The 27,810-nt window shown below is 43.8% G+C and overlaps 1 protein-coding gene across 10 annotated transcripts in view; it reads right to left on the reverse strand.

Annotated features, from left to right (window-relative positions):
• Positions 1–27,810, reverse strand: part of LOC140458452 (protein mono-ADP-ribosyltransferase PARP6) — a 156,668-nt gene that overhangs the window by 101,642 nt on the left and 27,216 nt on the right. For 8 of the 10 annotated variants that reach the window (XM_072553052.1, XM_072553051.1, XM_072553050.1 and 5 more), the window contains exons 2-4: positions 19,761–19,919; positions 8,335–8,451; positions 6,578–6,655 (exon numbers count right to left, since the gene is read on the reverse strand). In XM_072553052.1, the coding sequence (XP_072409153.1) occupies positions 6,578–6,655; positions 8,335–8,451; positions 19,761–19,763 (198 nt within the window). In that variant the 5' untranslated portion in view covers positions 19,764–19,919. Of the gene's footprint in view, positions 1–3,639; positions 3,683–6,577; positions 6,656–8,334; positions 8,452–19,760; positions 19,920–20,028; positions 20,106–27,810 lie in introns of those variants that run through there. The other 2 variants (XM_072553046.1, XM_072553053.1) reach the window with 2 other exon arrangements.

Raw genomic sequence — 27,810 nt, forward strand, 5'->3', positions numbered from 1 at the left:
AGGTGCATTAGTCAGAGGGAAATGGGTCTGGGTGGGTTACTCTTTGGAAGGTCAGTGTGGACTGGTTGGACCGAAGGGCCTGTTTCCACACTGTAGGGAATCTAATCTAATCTATTCAGCCTCTCCCTGTAGCTCAAATCCTCCAACCCTGGCAATATCTTTATAAATCTTTTCTGAACCCTTTCAAGTTTCACAACATCTTTCTGATAGGGAGGAGACCAGAATTGCATGCAATATTCCAAAAATGGCCAAGCCAATGTCCTATACAGCCGCAATTCTTGTACTCAATACGCTGACCAATAAACGAAAGCATACCAAACGCCTTCTTCATTACCCTATCTACCTTCAACGAGTAAGAACCTGCACTCGAAGGTCTCTTTGTTCAGCGACACTCCCTAGGATCTTACTATTAAGTGTAAAAGTCCTGTTCAGGTTTGCTTTCCCAAAATGCTGCATCTCACATTTATCTAAATTAAACTCCATCTGCCACTTTTCAGCCAGTTGGCCCATCTTGATTCGATTAGATTACTTAGTATGGAAACAGGCCCTTCGGCCCAACAAGTCCACACCGACCCACCGAAAAGCAACCCATCCAGACCCATTCCTCTACATTTACCCCTTCACCTAACAAATCCACTATGGAGGACGGGAAAAATTTCTGGCTGTAAGAGATGCTCATTTTTTTTTGAGGTATTTCAGGTGTTGGAGGTGATTTCCTCAAATTCCAGGAGCAGCAATTACTGTTTTATATGCTGTTGCATTGTTTTGGAACTTTGGGGGAAAAAAAACCGTGGGCGGCACGGTGTCACAGTGGTTTGCACTGCTGCCTCACAGCGCCAGAGACCCGGGTTCAATTCCCGCCTCAGGCGACTGACTGTGTGGAGTTTGCACGTTCTCCCCGTGTCTGCGTGGGTTTCCTCCGGGTGCTCCGGTTTCCTCCCACAGTCCAAAGATGTGCAGGTCAGGTGAATTGGCCATGCTAAATTGCCCGTAGTGTTAGGTAAGGGGTAGATATAGATGTAAGGGTAGGGGTATGGGTGGGTTACGCTTCGGCGGGGCGGTGTGGACTTGTTGGGCCGAAGGGCCTGTTTCCACACTGTAAGTAATCTAATCTAATCTAATGTAATCTAAAAACAGCAGTTTTAAAAGGGGAAGAGTGGACAGTGCAGGGGAGAGAGAGAGAGAGAGAGAGAGAGAGAGAGAGAGAACCTGCACAGTTACTGCCTTTGCTGTTTGAATTCGTGTATCGGACATCGGAGTGCATCTGGGGAAATTAACAAACAGTGACATTCACAACTAATCTTGGAGAAACTGTTGGGCAAAGTTCACAGCACAGAATCAGATAAGTTAATTGTTGTTTTAAGTCTGTCCAAGAGAAAGGCTGCAGTAGTGATCATAGTGGTTTCTTTCTTGATTATATATTTTTGGAGATATGTCTCTTGATTAAACTTAAAATATAAACCATAGCTATTAATTTAACCTGGGGCAGTGTTTGTAGAGGAATAAGACGGTGTTATTTTCTGGGTCTGTAGATTGTGAAGGAGCAAAAATGGCCTTTTCAGTGATATGTACTTCTTGTCAGATGTGGGAGTTTAAAGAGAGTTTAAGGGTTACTGCGGATTATATCTGCCATAAATGCTGTTGGATGCAAATCTTATCAGATCGATAGAAGCGATGAGGAATTTGCAACAGCAACAGTGTGTGATGGATGGCAGTTATAGGAAGGGGGGAAAGTCTCAGATACAGTCACATTGATGGGTTAACTCCAGGAAGGGTGAAAGAGGTCAGCACCTAGAGCAGGAGCCTTTTGTGGATATACCCATTTCCAACAGGTATGCTGTTTGGAAAATGTAGGGGGGGGATAGATTCTCAGGGGAATGTAGCATGAACAGCCAAGTTTCTGGTATTGAGACTGGCTCTAATGGAACGAGGGGTACATCAGCTTCCAAGATATCAATTGTGTTAGGGGATTCTGTAGTCAGAGGTACAGACAGACGTTTCTGTGGCTAGCAGAGAAAAAGCAGAATGGTGTGTTGTTACCCTAGTGCCAGGATCAAGGATGTCTCAGAGAGGGTGCAGAGTGTTCTCATGGGGGAGAGGGGCCAGCAGGTGGTCATTGTCCACATTGGAACCAATGACATTGGAAGGGAAAAGGTTGAGACTCTGAAGGGAGATTACAGAGAGTTGGGGAGAAATTTAAAAAGGAGGTCTTCAAGGGTAGTAATATCTGGCCAGGAGATCTAACCTTGCTAATCAATCTCCCATGGCCAACCATGCCGAACACCTTACTGAAGTTCATATCAATCATGTCTACTGCTCTGCCCTCGTCAATCCTCTTTGTTACTTCTTCAAAAAATTCAATCAAGTTTGTGAGACATGATTTCCCATGCACAAAGCCACACTGACTATCCCTAATCAGTCCTTGCCTTTCCAAATACATGTACATCCTGTCCCTCAGGATTCCCTCCAACAATGTGCACCACTGACGTCAGGCTGACCGACCTATTGTTCCCTGGCTTGTCCTTACCACCCTTCTTAAACAGTAGCACCATATTAGTTTTTCAGCACCTCACCTGTGACTATCAATGATACACATAGCTCAGCAAGAGGCCCAGCAATCACTTCTCTAGCTTTCCATAGAGTTCTAGGGTATACCTGATCTGGTCTCGGGATTTATCCACTTTTATGCATTTCAAGACATCCAGTATTTCCTCCTCTGTAATACGGATATTTTTTAAGATTTCGCCATCTATTTCCCTATGTTCTATATCTTCCATATCCTTTTCCACAGTAAATACTGATGCAAAATACTCATTTAGTATCTCCCCCATCTCCTGCTGCTCCACACAAAGGCTGCCTTGCTGAACTTTTAGGGGCCCAGTTCTCTTCCTAGTTTCTCTTTTGTCCTTAATGTATTTGAAAAAACTCTTTGGGTTCTCCTTAACTCTATTTGCCAAAGCTACCTCATGTCCCCTTTTTGCCTTCCTGATTTCCCTCTTAAGTATACTCCTACTGCTTTTATACTCTAAGGATTCACTTGATCTATCCTTCTATACCTGACATATGCTTCCTTCTTTTCCTTAACCAAACCCTCAATTTCTTTAGTCATCCCAGCATTCCCTATACCTACCAGCCTTTCCTTTCACCCTGACAGGAACATACTGTCTCTGGACTCTCACTATCTCATTTCTGAAGGTTTCCCATCTTCCAGCCATCTGTTTACCTGCGAACATCCTCCCCCACTCAGCTTTTGAAAGTTCTTGCCTAATACCGTCAAAATTAGTCTTCTTCCAATTTAGAATTTCAACTTTTAGATCTGGTCTATCCTTTTTCATCACTATTTCAAATCTAATAGAATTATGGTCACTGGCCCCAAATTGTTCCCCCACTGACACCTCAGTCACCTGCCCTGCCTTATTTCCCAGGGGTAGGGCAAGTTTTGCACCTTCTCTAGTAGGTACATTCACATATTGAATCAGAAAAGTTCTTGTACACACTTATCAAATTCCTCTTGATCTAAACTCTTAACACTATGGCAGTCCAAGTTGATGTTTGGAAAGTTAAAATCCCCTACCATAACCACCCTATTATTCTTACAGATAATTGTTTGAAAAATGGGGTAAAACTACGGATACTAACCTCACTTAATGTCAATCATTGCCATCACTTCACGGGATAACGGCAGTGAATGCTGATGGTTTTGCCATAACTAGAATTGTAAAATTGGGATTAGTTCAAGTCAATTCTGATAAAAAGATGCCTGCAGCTTATGGAAAATATGATGGTTGTTCAGTTTGGTTTGGTAGGATGGTACCAGTATTGATACTCACAATTACAAAAGCTAATGGTGGCATGAGAAATGTCACAGAAAGCCATTTTGGAGCTGTGCACATTCTCAAGATTGTCTTGGTATGAATTTTTGAACAAACTGTTCAGATGGGTCTCGACCTACCTGGAGAGCAGGTGGGACTTGAACCCAAGTGTCCCGGGCCAGAAGTAGGACTCTATTACTGCCCCACAAAATATCAAGAATTTCTATTGTAGTTCTTGTAAGTCAAGCATCTCAGTCCCAGAGCATCACTGCATGAATCCCCTCAGGACAGATATTTTCTGCATAAGCACCTCTGGAGCAGGTGGGACTTGCAGCTGCATCTCCTGGCCTAGAGGTATGGTCACTACACAACATCATAAGAAGCCAAGAATACAGTCAATTCTGCTATAACGCAGTAGTTCCGTTCTCGTGCAAACCCAACTTATCAGAAAATCATACAGTAGCAGCACCATTTAAACTATTGGAGCTGGAATCACATTATAACGAATACACACTTTAAAACTTCAAGCTTTAGAAACAGTGATCCCAACTCGTCAGTCATGTTATAGTGAATTTGTGTTAACGAAATATGTGTTACAGCAGAACAACCTGTACTTGTTGTGTACTTGGACTCACATGTAAGACAACAAATAGGGGAGATGTTATCCTTGCTCACAAATGATCTTCTCCCTAAGAGATGATGAAAATGATTAAATCTGTCTCAATTTTATAGAAATATTGATTGGTGATGCATTCATATGGATAAAGTGCAGAACTGAACAAACTGAAGAGCCATCAGGAGCTAGCTAACTAATGAGTCTGTGGCAGTGGCCAGCAGAAACAAGGGGGAGGTCTGGCATGTAAAAGATGATTTATTTGCAAAGATCTAATAGCTGAACTTGATCCTAACTAGTAGTAAATCAAACCACCACCGTCATATTTAGAACAGTCAAGTTCAGAATTGCTCCAAAAACATGACGGTGGATATCAGGGATTGATTACGCTGACTGAACACCATTCGCAGTATACTAATAAACCTTTGACTCTTTGACATTTTGGCATAAATCAAACAGTCATGTGCTGCAATAGTTCTGAAAGACTCCTAAGCATATGATGGAGTTTTGACCAGAATTATTTTTTCCCACTTGCTTCCAATTTTCTTTAAGTTCAGTCGTAAAATCTGCTCTTTCTACCTGACATTATAACACCATTTTAGAGCAGACCTCGTGAAACCTAAGCTGTAGTTGTTGAGTTCATCACAAATCAGTTGTCTTTTGTGCAGCTCTGGTTTCAACTCTACTTAATGGAAGCCAGACTCCTTTCTGTACGTGTCAAGCTACAACACAAAGAAATACCTACTGCAGTAAACACAGCTCTTCTAAATAGCACTGACTGATGATCCATGGTCCAGCGGGTGGGACTTGAACCTGTGTCTCCTGACCTAGACACTACATCAATGGTCATCAATTGAAACATTGTGAACAATGTTCAAGCTTGGTTATGAGGAGAGAGTTTGGGAAGACTAATTTTTCTGGAGATTCATGTCACTATTTTGCAAGAGATTTACAAAGTTCTGTCCAGTTATTTGATTGTTGGTATTTCTGTGATTAACATCAAGGATTTCTGTGTTTGTGCTAATGTTCCTTGTGCCATGTTTGGACCATGAAACTTTAAGATGCCTTTGCTTAAATAAAACAAATGAAGCAAAATCTAACCAGCCAAATAAATTCATAGCTTCGGTTTTCTCAGAAGTCTGGTCTTTACACAAGAATCTGAAGCAAAATCATTTTTGTTTCTTTGTCAAAAGTATGTAAGCATAATGATTAAATTCACATTTTGAAACTGTGAGGGAGCTGCATCACAGAAAGAAAAGACCGTTCAGCTTGTTAACTTTCTTCACTCTATTTTCCAAGTGCAATGATCATAATCGTAGGTTCCCCATGTTTAAAGGTAAGATTTCTGCATCCCCACCTCAAATCAAACCAATGCCTTGTAGACCGAAGCTCTTTTCATTAAATCAATTCATCATTTTTCTTCTCTGACAATATGCTTTCCACACGACAGAGTGCCAAAATGCCCCACATACCAAATATTCAATTGGACTATGGCATTGCCAATCTTCAACCTCTATCTAACCTTCATTCTTTCCCCAAGCCCTTGTTTTATTCCAGTTGCCTCTTTGTACTCTCTGGAATTTACTTCACCAACCAATCTGTCCCTTCCTCTCTGTCTCTACCTTTAAAACTTCCTCAAAATCTGTCTCTTTAACTACCTCTCCTCACTTAAACCATCTCAACTTTAATATCTGCTTTCCACAATCGCTATTAATGACTGGTTTTGGGACATTGTATACTTTAAGTTGTTAAAGTTGACAAGCAGTTGGCTTTGGAGTCACAGAATTGCACAGCTTATGAGGAAGCTGTTTGCCTACCTTGTTTTTAGCTGTTTGAGAGAGAAACAAATTAGTACTATTACCCCAATATTTCCCCATAGCCCTACAAATTGTTCATTTTAGGATATATCCAATTTCCTTCTAAAAATTGTTATTGAATTGTTTCCCAATACCCTTCCAAGTACAGAATTTCAAGGCCTGTTGACAACCCATTCTCCCCCATCCATGTTTTGAGTGACTCTCCAACATTTGGTAGGCAAAAGGCATTGGGTACAATATACTAACTGCCCAATGAGAGTGTAGCATTACCGAGCTTCCAACTTAATGACAATGCAATACAGACCCTAAGTGAGCAATATCTACAGATTGTTTACCTGCACACCATAGAGAAATTCATCAGAGTCATTGTCTCCATCAGAATCATCATCGGTCCAGTACTGGCCTTTGATATCCTAAAGGAACCACACAGATAAAGAAAGATAGTCAAGTCTTGTACCACATGAACAAAGGTAATGCAATGTTGCCGAGCTCCAGACAGCAATAAGAACAAAATAAATCAAATGGAAAATCAAAGTTGATTTAATTAATAGTTAGTTAGAAAATGTAACATTTTAATTTGTGGTAATGTCACTAAACTCGTAATGTAAAGTGTCAGGTTAGGGAGGTGATTTCAAATCACAGTATGGCAAATGGGGCATTTTGAACTCAGTGAAAATCTGGAATTTGAAAAAGCTAATCTAATGGTAACTATGATATCATTGTCAATTATGAAGGTCTATCATGAATGTCCATTAGTGAAGGAAATCTGCGACATGTGACTCTAGAACATCTGCAATGCGGGTGGCTCTTAACTGGCTAATTAGAGATGGGCAAGAAATACTGGCCCAGCCACAAACCCCTCATATGCTGTAAACTGGTTTGATTCTTATTTTCAAACAAGATCTTACAAGTTGTACGAATAAGCTATAAGAAATGTGCAGTTTGTCGTCAAGTAATTTGACCCCGTGACAGGCTTGAGAAGTATTCACTAAAAGAAAAAAATGACTCGATACGGCAAGATGCTGATGTTGGTCATGTCTTCAGGGTTAAGTGCTCAAGGGAGCTGTGAGGCTTCTCCTCAAAATGTGCAGGGTAGATAACCCCAGATGTCCATCTTGCTCCTGAGGGCAAGTGACCCACCAGTTGGCCAGGTGATGGCCTAGTGGTATTACCTCTGGACTGTTAATTCAGACACCCAGATAACATCCTGGGGACCCGGGTTTGAATCCCGCCACGGCAGATGGTGGAATTTGAATTCAATAAAAATCTGGAATTAAGAATCAAATGCAGACCAGGAATCCATTGCCCGATCGTCAGGAAAAACCCACCTGGTTCACTAATGTCAGTTAGGGAACGAAATTGCCATCCTTACCTGGTCTGGCCTACATGTGACTCCAGACCCACAGCAACGTGGTTGATGCTTAAACTGCCTGCTGGGCAATTAGGAATGGACAGGAAATGCTGCCTAGCTAGAGACGCCCTCATCCTGTGAATGTATGAATACAACTCGCTCTGTACTGTTGGCAGCCTGATGTGAAAGCAAGACTGTAAGGTAAGAGACAAGTCTCTCCATTGGACAGGTTGGAAGACACGGTGGCTCAGTGGTTAGCACTGCTGCCTCACAGCACCATGATCCAAGCTTCGATTCCAACCTCGGGTGACTGTCTGTGTGGAGTTTGCACATTCTCCCCCGTGTCTGCGCAGGTTTCCTCCGGGTGCTCCGGTTTCCTCCCACAGTCCAAAGATGTGCAGGTCAGGTGAATTGGCCGTGCTAAATTGCCCATAGGTGCATCATTCAGAGGGAAATGGATCTGGGTGGGTTACTCTTCGGAGGGTTGGTGTGGACTGGTTGGGCTGAAGGGCCTGTTTTCCACACTGTAGGGAATCTAATCTTAAAAAAAAAATCTTCCAGTCAGTGAAGCACTTGATTTGGTGTGGGGCAAGTAAAAAAAAAGATGATAAGTGGAGGGAGGAGAAAGAGAAAATGTAAAAATTACAATATGTTTACCCAAAAAAACAGAGTATGTAATCCCTGATTGGCTATGCTGATACACTGGGTTACAGAAACCAGTGTTCCTCAATGTAATCTCACCTGTTGACAGCTTTGATTCCCTCCAGCCCATCCTTTCAAAGTTGAGTGAGGAAAGCGCCAGACCACTGGAGAAAGCCTCGTGAGGCAGGCTGCACCTCGCTCTGTACTGTTGGCAGCCTGACGTGAAAAGCAAAACCGTGAGGTAAGAGACCAGTCTATCCTTCAGACAATGTGGAAGGTACAGTGAAACAGCAAAAGGCACAGAGGGCTCTCACCTGTGGGGTTGAAATGAGTCAGTGGAAGGAAATTACCTTCTCAATTCCCTTCCTTCCTTCTCCTTTATTTACATGTGCAGATTCCATGACTGATCCAGCTCCCTCAGAGGCAGCTCTCAGAGTGAACAGAACCCCTGTTTTTTTTTTTCCCTTTCCCCCACATTACCACCTAACAGCAGTAGTGCTTATTTTTCCCCAGCATCCACGTCGTGTGTGTGCAGGAGTCGGACACTGTGAAGAACAACAAGTGTGTCGATCTTTATTTATATCCCACCACCAGGAAGAAAGGAAACACCCGAGTGGCCAGTGATGAGCAGTGACCTTTTCAGAGGGCAATGCTGCGTGATCAAACAGTGGAGGGGAGGGCAGGGGTTAAATCAAAATCGAGTTGGAGGGGGAAGTAATACACTCCACTCCCTGTGGTGCTCACCTTTCCCTGAAAATCCCAAGGGACACTCAGGCTCTGACATAACCGCAGAAGAGCAGCAGGTAATCGGCCCTAATGACCCCCTCCACAGTCTGATCAATTCCCTTCCACTCACTGTCAGTAGTTAAATATCATGTGGCACTCTATTTATCTCATAAACACAAATGCATGAGGCTAAGTGATAGCATATTTGCAAAATGAGAGTGAACAGTCTGTCATTTAGACTCTACAAGGGGACATTCCGCAGTAATCCTGAGTTGGATGGTCAGCTATGGTCCTATTGAATGGTGCAGCAGATTCAAAGGGTCGAATGGCTTCCTCTTCCTCCTATTTTCTATGTTTCTGTCATTCCATGGTCACTGTATATATATGCCCACAAGTGGGTAAGATGTTTGTATTGAGGTTCCATAAGTGAGCTCTGCCAAACCTGTTTAGCATCTATATCATTAGATCAGAAACAAAAACAGAAATTACTTGGAAAAACACAACAGATCTGGCAGCATCTGTGGAGTGAAAGCAGACTTAACGTTTCTGGGCCAATGACCCTTCCTTAGAACAGGTTCGGAATTCCCACCTCCTGGTGTCATAGAATAAAACAGAAACACAGGATATAGCACAGGAGAGGGCTATTCAGTCCCTGTTTCTGTGCTGTAAGACTACAAAACATGGGAGCAAATGTAGGCCATTCAAGCCATCAAATCTATTCTCTCATTCAACGTGATCATGGCTGATCTGATAACCCCGAGTTCCCCACTTTCTGACTAGGGAAAAAAAAAGGCACGTCTCGTCGCATCTTTTGTGGGACAAGTGTCTACCTTACAAACAGCCCACAGCGCCAACTCGGCTTAGCAATGGCACGCTCACTTCTGAGTGAGAATGATAAAGGCTCCAAGTTCATCTTCAGCTTAAGGATGCAAATTTACACTGGCAATCACTGGAATCTGCTACTTCCACTAATTCCAGTTTTCACAGTGTTACAAAATTAACACTGCCAATTAAACAAATAAGATATTTCAAAGCCCATGCTTAGTGTCATTTTGATTTTGGGCGGTAGGATAAAATAAGCAATATTGGACCGATCTCCCAACTCTCCACATCCTCAACAACAAGTCACAGGAGTTTGTAGCTCAGGGTCATGACCTCTGATGGAGTTGCTAGAAATGATTTTGGGGTTACCATGGCTGCCATGGAGCTTAGACTGATTCTTCAAAACTGTTGGGGGGGGGGTGTTCCCTTAAATTCATAGAATCGCTATCGTGTAAAAGAGGCCATTTGGCCCATCAATTCTGCACCAGCCCAGACCCACCTATCCTGGAAACTGTGCAGCAATTTAGCATGTCCATCCATCAAACCAATAGATCTTTGGAGTGTGGGAGGAAACCCATGCAGACTTGGAGAGAACATGCAAACTCTACAGTCACCCAAAGCTTTAACTGAACCCCAGTCCCTGGTGCTGTGAGGTAGCAGTGCTAACCATTGAGTCACCGTGAAACCCTTGAATTCTCTTGGTTTTCTTTGTTGCCTTATGGGCGGAACCCAATGGGCTGTTCAGTGAGGCCTGATGCAACAAAAACCCAGTGAAGAGTTTGGTGTTCGGTTTGTTTTAGTAGAAAGCCCTCTTTATGCACAAGGTGGTGGGTGCCTGGAACGCGTAGTCAGTGGAGGTGATAGAGGCAGGCACAATAGCATCATTTAAGATGTATCGAGACAGATACGTGAATGGGCAAGGAGCAGAGGGATACAGATCCTTAGAAAATAGGCAACAGGTTTAGATGGAGGATCTGGACCAGCGCAGGCTTGAAGGGCCGAAGAGCCTGTTCCTGTGCTGTAATTTTCTTTGTTCTTTGCAGCAACACCCCCCCCCCACCCCCCCCACCTTCACATTAATCTCCTGTTTTATCCCACCAGACATCCCATCAAGGACCATCACATCTTCCAAGGAGGAAGACTCCTTCCCCTCTTTTGTTCCCGGTCTACTCCACTGCCTAAACCCATCTCCAATCACAGAATTGCTACAATGCGGAAGAAGGCTATTCAAAAGAGGATTCTGGGTAATCCAAGATGGAGGACGCAAAAAATCTCTGGCTGTAACAGCTGCTCCTTTTTTGAGGTATTTTAGGTGTTGGAGGCGATTTCCTCAAATTCCAGGAGCAGCAATTACTGTTTTATATGCTGTTGCATTGTTTTGGAACTTTGGGGAAAAAAAAAGTCAAAACAACAGACAAAGGAAGCACATGGTGAGGTCAGTGCAGGAGAGAGAGAGAAAGAAAGAAACTGACGCTGCTTTTGCTGTTTGAATTCATGGATCGCTAGACATCGGAGTGCATCTGGGAAAATTAACAAACAGTGAAATTCACAACTGATCTTGGAGGAACTGTTGGGTGAAGTTCACAGCACAGAAGCAGATAAGTGTATTGTTGTTTAAGTGCGACATACAGAAAGTCTGCAGTAGTGAGTTCTTTCTTGATTATATGTTTTTGGAGATATGTCTCTTGATTAAACTTAAAATAGAAGCCATAACTATTAACTTAACCTGGGGCAGTGTTTGTAGAGGAATAAGACTGTGTTATTTTCTGGGTCTGTAGATTGTGAAAGAGGAAAAATGGCCTTTGCAGTGATATGTACTTCTTGTCAGGTGTGGGAGCTTAAAGAGAGTTTAAGGGTTACTGCGGATTATATCTGCCATAAATGCTGTTGGATGCAAATCTTATCAGATCGAGTGGATCGGTTGGAGAGACAGTTAGAAGCAATGAGGAATTTGCAACAACAACAGTATGTGATGGATGGCAGTTATACGAGGGGGTGGGGGGCAGTCTCAGATATAGTCACTCCAGGAAAGGTAAGAGAGGTAGGCAGCTAGTGCAAGAGTCTTTTGTGGCTATACCCATTTCAAACAAGTATGCTGTTTTGGAAAATGTAGGGGGGATGGATTCTCAAGGGAACATAGCATGAACAGCCAAGTTTCTGGTACTGAGACTGGCTCTAATGCAACGAGGGGTACGTCGGGTTCCAAGAGATCAATTCTGTAGTCCGAGGAATAGATAGACATTTCTGTGGCCAGCAGCGAAAAATCAGAATGGTGTGTTGTTTCCCTGGTGCCAGGATCAAGGATGTCTCAGAGAGGGTGCAGAATGTTCTCACGGGGGAAAGGGGCGAACAAGAGGTCATTGACCACATTGGAGCCAATGACATAGGAAGGGAAAAGATTGAGAGTCTGAAGGTAGATTACAGAGAGTTAGGGAGGAATTTAAAAATGAGGCCCTCGAGAGTAGTAATATCTGGATTACTCCCAGTGCTACGAGCTAGTGAGGGCAGGAATAGGAGGATAGAGCAGATGAATGCATGGCTGAGGAGCTGGTATATGGGAGATCATTGTAATCTCTTTCGGGGTAGAAGTAACCTGTACAAGAAGAACAGATTGCACCTAAACTGGAAGGGGACTAATATACTGGCAGGGAAATTTGCTGGAGCTGCTCGAGAGGACTTAAACTAGTAAGGTGGGGGGTTGGGACCCAGGGAGATAGTGAGGAAAAATGTCAATCTGAGACTGATACAGATGAGAACAGAAGAGAGTCAAACAGTCAGGGCAGGCAGGGACAAGTTAGGACTAATAAATTAAACTGCATTTATTTCAATGCAAAAGAGCTTAACAGGGAAGGCAGATGAACCCAGGGCATGGTTAGGAACATGGGACTGGGATATCATAGCAATTACGGAAACATGGCTCAGGGATGGGCAGGACTGGCGGCTTAATGTTCCAGGATACAAATGCTACAGGAAGGATAGAAAGGGAGGCAAGAGAGGAGGGGGAGTGGTGTTTTTGATAAGGGATAGCATTATAGCTGTGCTGAGGGAAGATATTCCCAGAAATACATCCAGGGAAGATATTTGGGTGGAACTGAGAAATAAGAAAGGGATGATCACCTTATTGGGATTGTATTATAGACCTCCTAATAGTCAGAGGGAAATTGAAAAACAAATTTGTAAGGAGATCTCAGCTATCTGTAAGAATAATAGGGTGATTATGGTTGGGGATTTTAACTTTCCAAACATAGACTGGGACTGCCATAGTATTAAGGGTTTAGATGGAGATAAATTTGTTAAGTGTGTACAAGAAAACTTTCTGATTCAGTATGTGGATGTACCTACTAGAGAAGGTGCAAAACTTGACCTACTCTTGGGAAATAAGGCAGGGCAGGTGACTGAGGTGTCAGTGGGGGAGCACTTTAGGGCCAACGACCATAATTCTATTAGATTTGAAATAGTGATGGAAAACGATAGACCAGATCTAAAAGTTGAAGTTCTAAATTGGAGAAAGGCCAATTTTGACAGTATTAGGCAAGAACTTTCGAAAGCTGATTGGGGGCAGATGTTCACAGGTAAAGGGATGGCTGAAAAATGGGAAGCCTTCAGAAATGAGATCGCAAGAATCCAGAGAAAGTATATTCCTGTCAGGGTGAAAGGGAAGGCTGATAGGTATAGGGAATGCTGGATGACTAAAGAAATTGAGGGTTTGGTTAAGAAAAAGAAGGAAGCATATATAAGGTACAGACAGGATAGATCGAGTGAATCCTTAGGAGAGTATAAAGGAAGTAGGAGTATACTTAAGAGGGAAATCAGGAGGGCAAAAAGGGGACATGAGATAGCTTTGGCAAATAGAATTAAGGAGAATCTAAAGGGTTTTTACAAATACATTGAGGACAAAAGGCAATCAATCAGGGAGAAAATAGGGCCCCTCAAAGATCAGCAAGGTGGTCTTTGTGTGGAGCCGCAGAAAATGAGGGAGATACTTAATGAGTATTTTTCATCAGTATTTACTGCGGAAAAGGATATGGAAGATATAAACTGTAGAGAAATAGATGGTGACACCTTGCAAAACGTCCAAATTGCAGAGGAGGAAGTGCTGGATGTCTTGAAATGCATAAAGGTGGATAAATCCCCAGGACCTGATCAGGTGTACCCTAGAACTCTGTGGGAAGCTAGAGAAGTGATTGCTGGGCCTCTTGCTGAGATATTTGTATCATTGATAGTCACAGGTGTGGTGCCGGAAGACTGAAGGTTGTTTAACGTGGTGCCGCTGTTTAAGAAGGGTGGTAAGGACAAACTAGGGAACTATAGGCCAATGAGCCTGACGCTGGTGGTGGGCAAGTTGTTGGACGGAATCCTGAGGGACAGGATGTACATGTATTTGGGAAGGCAAGGACTGATTAGGGATAGTCAACATGGCTTTGTGCATGTGAACTCAAGTCTCACAAATTTGATTGACTTTTTTGAGGAAGTAACAAAGCGGATTGATGAGGGCAGAGCGGTAGATGTGATCTATATGGACTTCAGTAAGACGTTCGACAAGGTTCCCCATGGGAGACTGATTAACAAGGTTAGATCTCATGGAATGCAGGGAGAACTAGCCATTTGGATATGGAACTAGCTCAAAGGTAGAAGACAGAGGGTGGTGGTGGAGGGTTGTTTTTCAGAGTGGAGGCCTGTGACCAGTGAAATGCCACAAGGATCAGTGCTGGGTCCTCTACTTTTTGTCATTTACATAAATGGTTTGGATGCGAGCATAAGAGTTACAGTTAGTAAGTTTGCAGATGATACCAAAATTGGAGTTGTAGTGGACAGTGAAGAGGATTACCTCAGATTACAACAGTATCTTGACCAGATGGGCCAATGGGTAGAGAAGTGGCAGATGGAGTTTAATTCAGATAAATGTGAGGTACTACATTTTGGAAAAGCAAATCTTAGCAGGACATATACACTCAAAGGTAAGGTCCGAGACAGTGTTGCTGAACAAAGAGATCTTGGAGTGCAGGTTCATTGCTCCTTGAAAGTGGAGTCACAGGTAGATAGGATAGTGAAGGTGGTATTTGGTATGCTTTCGTTTATTGATCAGAGTATTGAGTACAGGAGTTGGGAGGTCATGTTGCGGATGTACAGGACATTGGTTCGGCCATTGTTGGAATATTGTGTGCAATTCTGGTCTCCTTCCTATCGGAAAGATGTTGTGAAACTTGAAAGGGTTCAGAAAAGATTTACAAGGATGTTGCCAGCATTGGATGATTTGAGCTATGGAGAGAGGCTCAACAGTCTGGGCTGTTTTCCCTGGAGTGTCGGAGGCTGAGGGGTGACCTTATAGAGGTTTACAAGATTATGAGGGGCAATTATAGGGTAATTAGACAAAGGATTATTATAGGGTAAATAGACAAAGTTTTTTTCCCTGGGTTTGGGGAGTCCAGAACTAGAGGCATAGATTTAGGGCGAGAGGGGAAAGATATAAAAGAGACCTAAGGGGCAACTTTTTCACACAGAATACGTGTATGGAATGAGCTGCCAGAGGAAGTGGTGGAGGCTGGTACAAAAATTTGTGGGCGGCACGGTGGCACAGTGGTTAGCACTGCTGCCTCACAGCGCCAGAGATCCGGGTTCATTTCCCGCATCAGGCGACTGACTGTGTGGAGTTTGCACGTTCTCCCCGTGTCTGCGTGGGTTTCCTCCGGGTGCTCTGGTTTCCTCCCACAGTCCAAAGATGTGCAGGTCAGGTGAATTGGCCATGCTAAATTGCCCATAGTGTTAGGTAAGGGGTAAATGTAGGGGTATGGGTGGGTTGCGCTTCGGCGGGGCGGTGTGGACTTGTTGGGCCGAAGGGCCTGTTTCCACACTGTAAGTAATCTAATCTAATTGCAACATTTAAGAGGCATTTGGATGGGTATATGAATAGGAAGGGTTTGGAGGGACATGGGCCGGGTGCTAGCAGGTGGGACTAGATTGGGTTACGATATTTGGTCAGCATGGACGGGTTGAACCGAAGGGTCTGTTTCCATGCTGTACATCTCTTTGACTCTATGACTCTAACCCATCGCACCAGTTCTAGATACTTTCTAATCGACATGTTTGGAGATAGTGGGGTACACCTTTGGGGACAGGTGGAATTTCACCTCAGGCCTCCTCTCCTTCAAACGTAATGAATTGGTTGTAAGCACTTTGGGATATCCTCAGGTCATGAAACCCATGGTTGAAATGAAAGGCTACTTTTTTGTGTTGGATGGCTGGTTTGTGATGCCTACAGCAGGAGTCCAATTCCCACAATGGCTGAGGGTACCACGAAGAACTCTCCTTCTCAACCTCTTCCCTCGCCTGAGACGGTGACTCTCAGATTAACCCACCACCAGCCATCTCCCTCCAATGATAGAGCAACCTTACACTCTTCTAAGACTATGGTGACTTCATCGTTTTCTTTTATAAGTTCTCTATAAGAGATGAAGGTTCCTATATAATGAGTGTGACATTGCTGCTTTAACACTGTTTTGCTTTTATTGTCTTCTGCAGTCATTATTATTTTCACGTATCAAATGGAAAAACTCATTTATATTAGAAAAAATAATAAGATTAGTAATAGAAAATATAATGAATTTAATATTAGAAAATAGCTGTAAAATAACATACTTCAATACCAATTTGTTCAGACACCACCTCTAGCTCATTGCTTAGCTCATTCTCCTCCCAGGATGCAGTACAGGTTTTATTTCAGAATATTACAAGTACAGTTAAATACTGCAGAGAGGAATTTAGTGTATTAAGCATGCTTGAAACATTTCACAAGAAGGAGGTAAACACAGATAATAGGAAATATAACCTGAAACTTTGCAAGAATTAAAGAATTAATACCTAAGACACACCATTATTGATATGGTATCTCGGAATTCCCAAAGAGAAAGGGCAAGTGGCTCAGTGGGCAGCACTGCTGCCTCACAGCACCAGGGACCCAGGTTCAATTCCAGCCTCGGGCAACTGTCTGCGTGGAGTTTGCACATTCTCCCCGTGTCTGCATGTGTTTCCTCCCACAGTCCAAAGATGTGCAGGTTAGGTGAATTGACCATGCTAAATTGCCTGTGGTGTCCAGGGATGTGTAGGTTAAGATGCATTCGTCAGGGGAAATTCGGAGTAATAGGGTAGGGGGAAGGGTCTGGGTGGGATACTTTTCAGAGGGTCAGTGTGGACTTGTTGGGCCAAATGGCCTGTTTGCACACTGTAGGGATTCTAAGGGGGTTGCCATGAAAGTAAAATTTAAAAGCAAGTGTAGTGTTTACCAAAACAAAAGCTCACCCCCCCCACCCTTTTTGGGCTCATAGAAACAATTGTTGGAGTCACAAGCTCTCCCCTTCCCCTGTTTCTGAGTCTTTGCCCTGCACCAGCACCAAAGTTCCAGGCAGTGCCCAGTCCTGTCCCTCTCTGAAATGGAACAGATGGCATCTAGTGGGAGGGGCCTCACAAACACTTTGCGTGGGCTGAAGTCAAGCCTCTGGATTTTCAGTCTTCAGGCAACCACCATTGACACCATGTTGTGTGTGTGCTGACTGAACTCCTAGTCGCCATCGAGTAGATTCACTCGCACATCCTCCACTTTACATGGGACCTACAGGGCCTGCTTTATCTCGTGCAGTTCAGGAAAATTACCTGGTCACCCAATGAGAAGAAGCTCTTCCCTTAAGTAAGGGGTCATTGATTGTGTGATAGCTACCAGGTACAAGTTACACTGTATATACAGGTTATGTATGAGGGACTGCAACAAAGGTTCACTGGAGTCAATCCCAGGATGGGGTGACTGGCCTATGAAGAGAGATTGGATACACTGGGTCTATATTCTCTGGAGGGTTGTAGAATGAGAAGTGATCTCATTGAAACCTAAAAAAATGTAAAAGATAGTCAGGGTAGGTGCTCGTGAAGCGTTTGCTCTCATTGAGGAGTCTCAAACCAGGGAGCACAATTTAAAAATAAGGTGGATGCCACTGACACAAAGAGAACCATTTTTATTCAGAGGCTTGTGAATCCTTGGAATTCTCCAGCTTAGAAGCAAAAGTTTAGTCTTTCAGTATTTTTAGACCATAAGACCATTAAACATAGGGGCAGAAATTAGGCCATTCGGCCCATCGGGTCTGCTCTGCCATTCAATCATGTGAGTTTCTCAATCCCATTCTCCTGTTTTCTCCCCATAACCCTTGATGACTTGACAATTACAAACCTATCTATCTCGGTCTTAAATATATTCAATGACCTGGCCTCCACAGCCCACTGTGGCAATGAATTCCATAGATTCACCACTCTCTGGCTGAATAGGTTTCTCCTTATCTCTGTTTTAAAAGGTCTTCCCTTTATTCTAAGGCTGTGCCCTTGGATCCTAGTGTCTCCTACCAATGAAACATCTTCCCAACATCCACTCTGTCCAGGCTATTTGGTATTCTGTATGTTTCTATTAGATCCCCCCTCATCCTTCTAAACTCCATCGAATACAAACCCAAAGTCCTCAAACGTTCCTCACACATTAAGATTTTCATTCTTGGGACCATTAACCTCTTCTGAACACGCTCTAGGGTCAGTACATCCTTCCTGAGATATGGGGCCCAAAACTGCACACAATATCCAAATGTACCCTGACCAGATCCTCATACAGCCTCAGAAGTACATCCCTGCTTTTGAGAGAACTTGAATAAAAAAGAAAGTTTCATAGATTTCTGATTACCAACAGCGTAAAAGGTTATGGGGATAATGTTGATAAACGATATTGAAATATTCATTCAGATGTGATCATATTAAATGGTGGAGCAGGCATGTGGGATGAAGCAAGGTAAAGGATCGGTTAGCTCAGTTGGCTGGATGGCTAATGTTTTATGCAGAGTGTTGCCAATCGAACAGGTTCAATTCCCACTTTGGCTGAGGTTATCACTAAGATCCTGCATTCTGAACCTTTCCTCTCACCTGTGTCATGGAGATCCTCAGGTTATCGAATACCTACACTGTGGAAGCAGGCCAGTCAGCCCATTGTCTCCACACCAGTCCTCCAAACAGCATCCCACCCAGACCCAATCCTCGAACCTATCCTTGTTACCTTGCATTTCCCATGGCTAGCCCACCTAACGTACACATCCCTAGACAATATGGGTAATTTAGCATGGCCAATCCACCTAAACTATACATTCCTGACACTATGTGGGCGGCACGGTGGCACAGTGGTTAGCACTGCTGCCTCACAGCGCCAGAGATCCGGGTTCAATTCCCGCCTCAGGCGACTCTCTGTGTGGAGTTTGCACATTCTCCCCGTGTCTGCGTGGGTTTCCTCCGGGTGCTCCGGTTTCCTCCCACACTCCAAAGATGTGCTGGTCAGGTGAATTGGCCATGCTAAATTGCCCGTAGTGTTAGGTAAGGGGTAAATGTAGGGGTATGGGTGGGTTGCGCTTCGGCGGGTGCGGTGTGGACTTGTTGGGCCGAAGGGCCTGTTTCCACACTGTAAGTAATCTAATCTAATCTAATACCACTATGGGGCAATTTAGCATGGCCAATCTACCTAACCTACACATTCCTGGAGATTAAGGGGTAATTTAGCATGGCAAATCTACCTAACTGACACATCTTTGGTCGCAGTTAAACCACCACCTGCCATCTCATTCTTTCTCATGAGATCAGCTGTATGGTCTGGTGAAACAATGGCAACTTCACCTTTCTATAAAACAGACATCAACAATTACCATGCAGAAAATATCCTATATCAGAAAAGAAGTAGCTGACGTCGCACATAGACACAAAATATATTTGTTATAAAAGACAATTAATAACTGAGGAGGTTGGCCACTTATTGATAATTTCACATTTTCAATGTCCTTTCGCACACAGAATGAATTTGACGAATGGGTTGTTCGGGGCATTGAAAACGTAGTGAAAAACCCCATTTCGACATTTGAAAGTTCAAAGGAAGTGCAAGAGCAGTGAGTAAAACGATGAGGCTCACTCACCATTTGCGCTGAAATTCAGAGATAAGTCTGTGTTCTGACTAGGCCTCGGTCCTCCATTCTGCCAGAGGGGGCTGGTAATAAGTGAAGAAAAAGGGCCTGCGAACAATCGCCTGCACTGTGAAATCTCCTTGACAACCGATGATCTCTCAACAACCTTCTCTGTCATTGAAAAGAAGGGAAAAAAAATCAGTTGTGCCCTGTAAGAACTATGAATGTAAGAAAAAAAGACAATATTGAAAGATAAATGCTTCAAAACATTTAAAGTAACCATGTTAGCAGCAAGAACCCGCTGCCTGGATATCGGACGTGTTGCTTCAGATCAGTTGCTTGCTTCCCATCTGTTTCAGTGGGGAAAGCTGAGGTAGGAGCAGTCAGCTGCTCACAATGCATCATGGGATCAGGGGGTTGACATCTGCAAAGCTTGCAATCATTGTGTCCAGGGACCCTTCAATAAAGAACAGATGTCACCAGGGGCAGGAACAATGGCTCATTCTCAGGTGGCTTCATTGGGGTAGAGAAGGCAGCCATCCACATTGAAGTTTAAAGGCCAACATTTCTCACCAGACCAGACAGCTGAGCAATCAGTGGGATGGAGACACGTGTTTGAAATATTAATAAATGATTAACAAATATCATTTTTAGCTCTAAATGGACAGGTAAGTGACTACAAACACTCCTAAGCCCACAGCAATCATGGCAACCCTTGAATAAATTCAACACCAAAAGATACTCAAAGGAAAAGATATTCAGGTAGTACGGTGGTTCAGTAGTTAGCACTCACAGTGCCAAGGAGCCAGGTTTGAGTCCACCCTTGGGCAACTGTCGGTGTGGAGTTTGCACATTCTCCCCATGTCTGCTTGGGTTTCCACCTAAATGAACCCATTTCCTACCACAATCCAAAGACGTGCGGGTTAGGTGGACTGGCCAAACTAAATTACCCATAGTGCCCAAGGATGTTCAGGCTGGGTGGATTAGACATGGGGGGGTAGGGGTATCGGGAGCGTCTGAGTGAGATACACTTCAGAGGGTTGGTGTGGACTCGATGGGCTAAATGGCCTGCTTCTGCACTGTAGGGATTCTATGAAACAAACTGTCATAGTCCCAGTCCTTACCTGGTTTGGGTGCTCATGTAAGTCATTAAATCTATGCATACATCAGTCCCTGTAATGTAGGAATGGGGTATTGGTTTGCAATTTTAATTTTGACTCAATAATCCCGTTTACCATTTCATCCATCACTTCTATGTTACCTCGAGAATATGCCTGTCTATTTTATGTTATGTTCCCACTTTTTGAAGTGTTGATTATTTGGTCTGAATTTTCACTGGAGACAGAGGAACTTTATGACTTCACCAAAATTGCCCAGGTGCATCGATTCTGAAATCCCAAACCTGAACCTGAAGTGGCTTCCATTTTGGTCAATAGTACAGGGGGTCAGGTGTATTTCACAGGAGTGGCCCCACACTTAAAATGCTTCTATCAGAAGCAACTTATTTTTCTCAGGAGTCTGAAACATAACTAATGGGTTTTACAAATATGAAGGAATTGTTAGAAGTAGACACAAATATACATAAAGGTGGATAAGGTCTGTGAAACCACCAAACTGAAAGAACTGTGGATGCTATAAGTCAGAAATAAAAGTAGAAATTGCTGGAGAAGCTCAGCCTCTGGAGAGAGATGCTGGTCTATAACAGTGGAGTGTGTGAGAGTGGAGGACAGGAATGAGGGTTGGAAGTTCAGTCTGTTTGTAATATAACGGGATAAAGTTCCAGGGCAGAAAGAAGGGCCTTAGATAAAGTGTCTGTCTTGACCTTTGTCAGTCCTGTCTGTTGTCTGAGCACCATTTCCAAGGGACAGTAGGTCCAACTCCATCTAACCCACCCTTCCAACTACCTCAAAATTAAAATCTGGCCCTTTGGGAAAGCTTTTTTTAAAACCAAACTGAATTCAAGGAGTCATGAATTTTCCTGACTTTGTTTAGATTCCCTCCAGTGTGGAAACAGGCCCTTCGACCCAACAAGTCCACACTGACCCTCCGAAGAGTAACCTGCCCAGACCCATTTCCCTCTGTAGAATGCACCTAACACCATAGACAATTTAGCATGGCCAATTCACCTGACTTGCACATTTCTGGACTGCGGGAGGAAACCGGAGCACCTGGAGGAAACCCACGCAGACACGGGGAGAACGTGCAAACTCCACACGGACAGTCGCCTGAGGGTGGAATCAAAACTGGGACCCTGATGCTGTGAGGCAGCAGTGCTAACCACTGAGCCACCATGCTACCCCATGGCGAACATTCAGCCTTTAACCTACATGATGTCTAAATGTTTTTGATTCATTACAAGCTTCTGGTAACTGATCTGTGGTCGTTATACTGGAATTGTTAAACATGTTCTGAGGAAAGTAAGCTAACTGCAGAAAAAGACCTGGCAATCTAAGCTGCAGGAACAAGTGCAGACATATTGTAACTTGAAAGTTACTGCCCAGACCCCATATATCTCTTCCCTCAACAGCCTGGAATTCATCTCATCCAGACCAGCAAATTTATCCACTTTTTAGGTTTCAAAACCAACTAGTATCAATAGAGTCATACAGCATGGAAACAGACCCTTTGGGCTAACTCATCCATGCTGACCAGGCACCCCAGTCTGACCTAGTCTCATTTGCCAGCATTTGGCCCATATCCTTCTAAACCCTTCCTATTAATGTCCCCATCCAGATGCCTTTTAAATGCTATAATTGTACCAGCCTCCACCACTTCCTCTGGCAGCTCATTCCACACACACACATACCACCCTCTGCATGTAAAAGTAACCTCTCAAGTCCTTTTTTAAAAATCTTTCCCCCCTCACCTGAAGCCGATACCCTCTAGTTCTGGATTCCTCCACCTGAGGAAAAAGATCTTGACTATTACCCCATCCGTGCCCTTCATGATTTAGTAAACCTCTACAAGTTCACCCCTCAGCCTCCGACGCTCAAGGGACGAAAAGCCCCAGCCTCTCCCTACAGCTCAAACTCTCCTGTTCCAGCAACAACCTCGCCAATCTTTTCTGTACTCTCTCAAGTTTAACAATATCCTTCCCATAGAAGGGCGACCAGAATTGTGCAGTGTTCGAAAAGTGGTCCTCAACAAGATCTTGTATAGCTGCAACGTGACGTCCCAAATCCACTACTCAATGTTCCGATCAGTGAAGGCAAGCATACCAAGTGCATTCTTTGATCAGAGTATTGAGCACAGGAGTTGAGAGGTCATGTTGCGGCTGTACAGAACATTGGTTAGGCCACTGTTGGAATATTGATGCAATTCTGGTCTGCTTCCTAGCGGAAAGATGTTGTGAAACTTGGAAGGGTTTGAGCTATAGGGAGATGCTGAACAGGCTGGGGCTGTTTTCCGTGGAGCGTCGGAGGCTGAAGGGTGACCTTAAAGAGGTTTACAAAATTATGAGGGGCATGGATAGGGTAAATTGGCAAAGTCTTTTCCCTGGGATCGGGGAGTCCAGAACTAGAGGGTATAGGTTTAGGGTGAGAGGGGAAAGATATAAAAGAGACCTAAGGGGCAATTTTGGTGGAGGCTGGTACAATTGCAACATTTAAGAGGCATTTGGATGGGTATATGAATTGGAAGGGTTTGGAGGGATATGGGCCGAGTGCTGGCAGGTGGGACTAGATTGGTTTGGGATATCTATCGGCATAGACGGGTTGGACTGGAGGGTCTGTTTCCGTGCTGTACATCTCTACGACTCTATGCTTTTCCTGTGACTCCATTATCAAGGAACTACACACTTGCACCCCAAGGTCTTTTTGTTCGACAACATTCCCCAAGGGCTACCATTAACTGTGTATATCTTGTGCTGGTTTGCCTTACTAAAATGCAACAACTCACATTTTTTTTAATTAAACTGCATCTGCCACTCCATGATTCATTGGCCCTGCTGATGAAGGTCCTGTTGTACTCAGATAATCTTCTTTACCATCCACTACAACACTATTTTGTTATTATCTGTAAACCTGTGAACCATACCTCCTATATTCACATCCAAATTCTTTATACAAGAGGAACCTCGATGATCTGAATACCAACTATCCAAAAATTGGATTATCCAAAGCAGATCTCAAGGTTCCGATGGAAACATTACATCAAAGACTTGTTTCCAACAGTGATCGTGTCTTTTATTTAAAGTGATTAAACAGGCACTGTCTCCAAATGACTGACTGTCAGACCTCTCTCTCTCTCCCCACCTTTTCCATGGAGTCATACACAGAGGGTGTACCCTAAACCCTCCTTCCCCAGATAACCTCTCCAACATTGTCCCGTCCAGGGCAAAGGTGGAACCTGTCAAAAAGTTGCAGTAAAAAGGGGTGTGTGTGTGTGCGCGTGCGTGCTATTTGGAGACTTACCCCACAAAGGCAGCTGCAGCAGTCTTGTTGGTGTACAGTCTGGCTGTCCCGGAGAGGGGCAGGGGGTGGACAGGGTTGGACGGAGTTTGGGCCGGGTGTTGTTGGGAGCTGTGTTGGGCAGGGTTGGGGGTGGAAGGGCTGAGTTGGGCGGGGCTGGGGTGAAGGGGCGGTGTTGGATGGGGGTGGAAAGTAGTGGGGGTGGGGGCGGTGTTGGACAGCATTGGGAGTGGGGGTCAGGGTGGGGAGGTAGTGTTGGGCGTGGAGGGGCGGTGTTGCACAGGGTTGGGGGTGGGGCCCCGTGAACTGTGTGCTCCTGCAGTCTCCTGAAGGAGGAGCAGACTTAAAAACTCGGAGCCCTAGAGGAAAGGCATTTAATCGATTAACCATATAATTGATTATCCGATCGAAATAGTACCCGCCCATCATGTTCGGATAATCGAGGTTCCCCTGTATAAATGATGAAAGATAGTTGACCCAGCACTGACCCTTATGGTCAGAGGGATGACACTGATGGTCAGAGGGCTGCAGTCTGAAAAGCAGTCCTCTATCATCCCCACTTTCTCCTCCCTTTGAACTAAGTCTGAAGCCAGTTGGTTGGCTCCGTCTGTATCCCATGTGATCTAACGTTGCTCACCAGTCTACCATACGGAACCTTGTTGAACACTTTGCTGAAGTCCATACAGACAACATCTACTGCTCCCCCATCAACCTTGTTTGTTACCTCATCAAAAAACTCTCTGTTCATTTCTTCAAATATTTCACAGTTCCCCATCCTGGTAGCTATATCTGCATTGTCCGTTTTCATTGTGAAGACTGATACAATATATTCATTGAAGACTAGCTCCAAATACACATTACCCCTGTGGTCCATAATGAGCCCTACTCTTTCCCTAGTTATTCTATTGCTCTTTCTTTATTTAAAACAATTATTTGGGTTTTCCTTTATTTTATTCCACCCAATAATTGTTTCTCATATATTCTCTTTTCATTTGTAATTTATTTATTACTATCTCTGCTCCTGCACTTTCAGAAACTATGTCGTATTGAGGTCTCAATACTTGCCATACATTTCTCCTTTTCCTTAATTCTATCCTTTATGTCCCTTGGCATCCAGGGTTCTCTAGTCTTGGTCACACACTTTGTTCTTATGAAGAACATATTTGCCCTTACTCTCACTATTCCCTCCACAACTGCTGTGGCATAGTTATATTCACAAATAGCAACAGACCCAAAGCCCTTAAAAGTCTAAAGCACTCCCTCCTTCACCAATTCTCCAGCCAAACATAGTTTAAGCATTTCTTTATCATTCTATTCCTTTGTGGCACCGGGAGTAATCTGAAGGTGACTGTCTTTGATGTTCTGCTTTTCAATTTCCTTCTTAACTCTTTACAGCCTGCTTTCAAGACCTCTTCTTTTCTCTCTCTTCCTATGTTATTAGCTCCAAAGTATACTATGATCTCTGACTGTTCACCCTCCCCCGTCAAAGTGCCCTGCAGAAGTTCCCTGCCGTCCTTGACCCTAGCAGCCTGAAGGCAACTGAATACCCTGGAGTCCTTCAAAAGCCTCTGTCTATTCCCTCACTAACGAATCCTCCACCACTACTGACCTTCTACAGTCCTTCCTATCTGGGCACGAGCAGCTGGACCACCAACAGTGCTATGGTCTTGGCACCGACTGTTCCATGGAGGAACCATCACTCTCACCAAGAAATAGCTCACAATTGAAATGCTCTCAGGGGATATCTTCGTTCCCTGCCTGATCCCCTTCTTCTGTCTGGTGGTCACCCATTCCCTCTGTGCCTGCACGTGTGGTGACCACACCCTGAAATAGGTCATGCACAAATCTCTCAACCTCATGAATGTACTATAGTGTCTCCCTAGCAGCTCCTCAAGCTCCCAAAACGCCTCTCCAACAGTAGGCTAGCATGCATGGCCATCCAGACTACCAGAAGTATCTAGGACTTCCCACATAGTTCAGCTTGTGCAAAATCTTGAGTCCTGAGCTTCCCAGTCAAACCTTATCAAATTGAATATGGACCCTCGCTGCGAGTTTACCCTTTCTCTGACTTATATATGGACTGGGAGGTGAATAATCCATCTCCTTCAGCCTTACATTTACTCAGTGATGAAGCATCCAAAAATCTCTGGGGTACACGGGTTCCAAAGATTCACAATCTATTTTGAAGTGAAACTATTCCTTCTCATCGCAGTACTAAACTTTGGCCCAATCTTTGCATACTCTCATCCAAGAAACCAATCTACTGACCCTTCACTGTAATGCCTCCAAATCAAAGTGTCTCCTTCCTACAACGTGAAGAGCAAAACTCCTTTTAAGTAAAAGGGGAACTTTTTTAAAAAATGTTCTGACTAGACTTTCGTAAAACACAGCATGAATCATAACTCAGTTTGCTGAGGCCATTCCTTGACACTCCACCAATTCTAAATTCATAACAATAACAACTGAAAGACTGTTCTTAACAAGAAAAGAAGCATGGCTACTATTGGGTGTGTGATGATATTGTGGTTTTAAGAGGGGTGTTTTGTCCTGGTTACATTTTGAGAGAGACTGGGTTACAGATGGCAAGTAGTCCACGACAAGATAAACAACTTGTGAGGCCGTGGTTCTTTTTTAAAGTTGGAACAATAGAGGCAGCCTGAATGGGTGTGGTCGAGCTCACATTGATCCAGGATTTTTAGTTAGTTTTCAGCCATTGTTGCTGGGGTCTCAGCAGGGTTGGAAGGCAGTGAATCTGTCCTGGCTCTCTCTCTCGCTCTCTCTCTCTTTCTCTCTTTCTTTTGATGTTCTTTCCACCTGGATTGAAGGACTGCATGTGACAATCTGTGTCTGAATTTGCCTTTTGCTAAGGGTGTGCTCATGAGGACGTTGCTATATTGGAACAAGTTAATGTTTAGGAGTAAAATAACCTATTGTTCTGTTAAGATAGCCAATGGAGTTAAGTTATTCCACGTTTCTTTTTCTTTTGTTGTATTTTAACTACAGTGTTTTAATAAATTGTGTTTTGCTTAATGTTGGTAGTTTAACCAAACAAGTTGCATATGGAAGACAGCACCTCAAATTTGGCTTTAAGATAAGAAAAAAGCTATGGTCTAGGCTACCTTCTTAATATATTTTGACGGGATCTGGTCTGGTCTAAAACAAATGGGGCAAGTTAAGCAGCAAGGATAAATTCATTATAGTGATGATGATAACCTCTACAAGGCGAATGGAGAATCACTAATTAATCTCCCTATGGCGCTCATTGAGGATGAGTTTCCTTGGTAACAGGCAAGGCCTGACCAGTTGGAACTCATTACCTGAGCCCTTTATTAAATGGCCCCAGAGTTAGTACCCTCCTTCTTTCCCTAACCCCTGCTCACTTTTTTAATGACAGCAGTGCCTGTTACGGAGCTTATAATTCTTTCATTAACTACATGGGTGTTTTACTGGTGGTGGAAAAAAAATGAATAACAAAACATAACTCACAAAAACAAAGCAAGCCCAGTGGCTCTCTTGTGGTGCAGTGGTAGCATCTCTACCCCTGACCTAGACCCCCCCCCCCCCCCCCCGGATCCACACCCATCTGCTCCAGAGGTATGTAATAATATCCCTGGACATTGACTCGAAAAATCAGGTCAAGTTAAAACAACATA

Source organism: Chiloscyllium punctatum, chromosome 33 (assembly GCF_047496795.1).
Source record: "Chiloscyllium punctatum isolate Juve2018m chromosome 33, sChiPun1.3, whole genome shotgun sequence".
Lineage (NCBI taxonomy): Eukaryota > Metazoa > Chordata > Chondrichthyes > Orectolobiformes > Hemiscylliidae > Chiloscyllium > Chiloscyllium punctatum.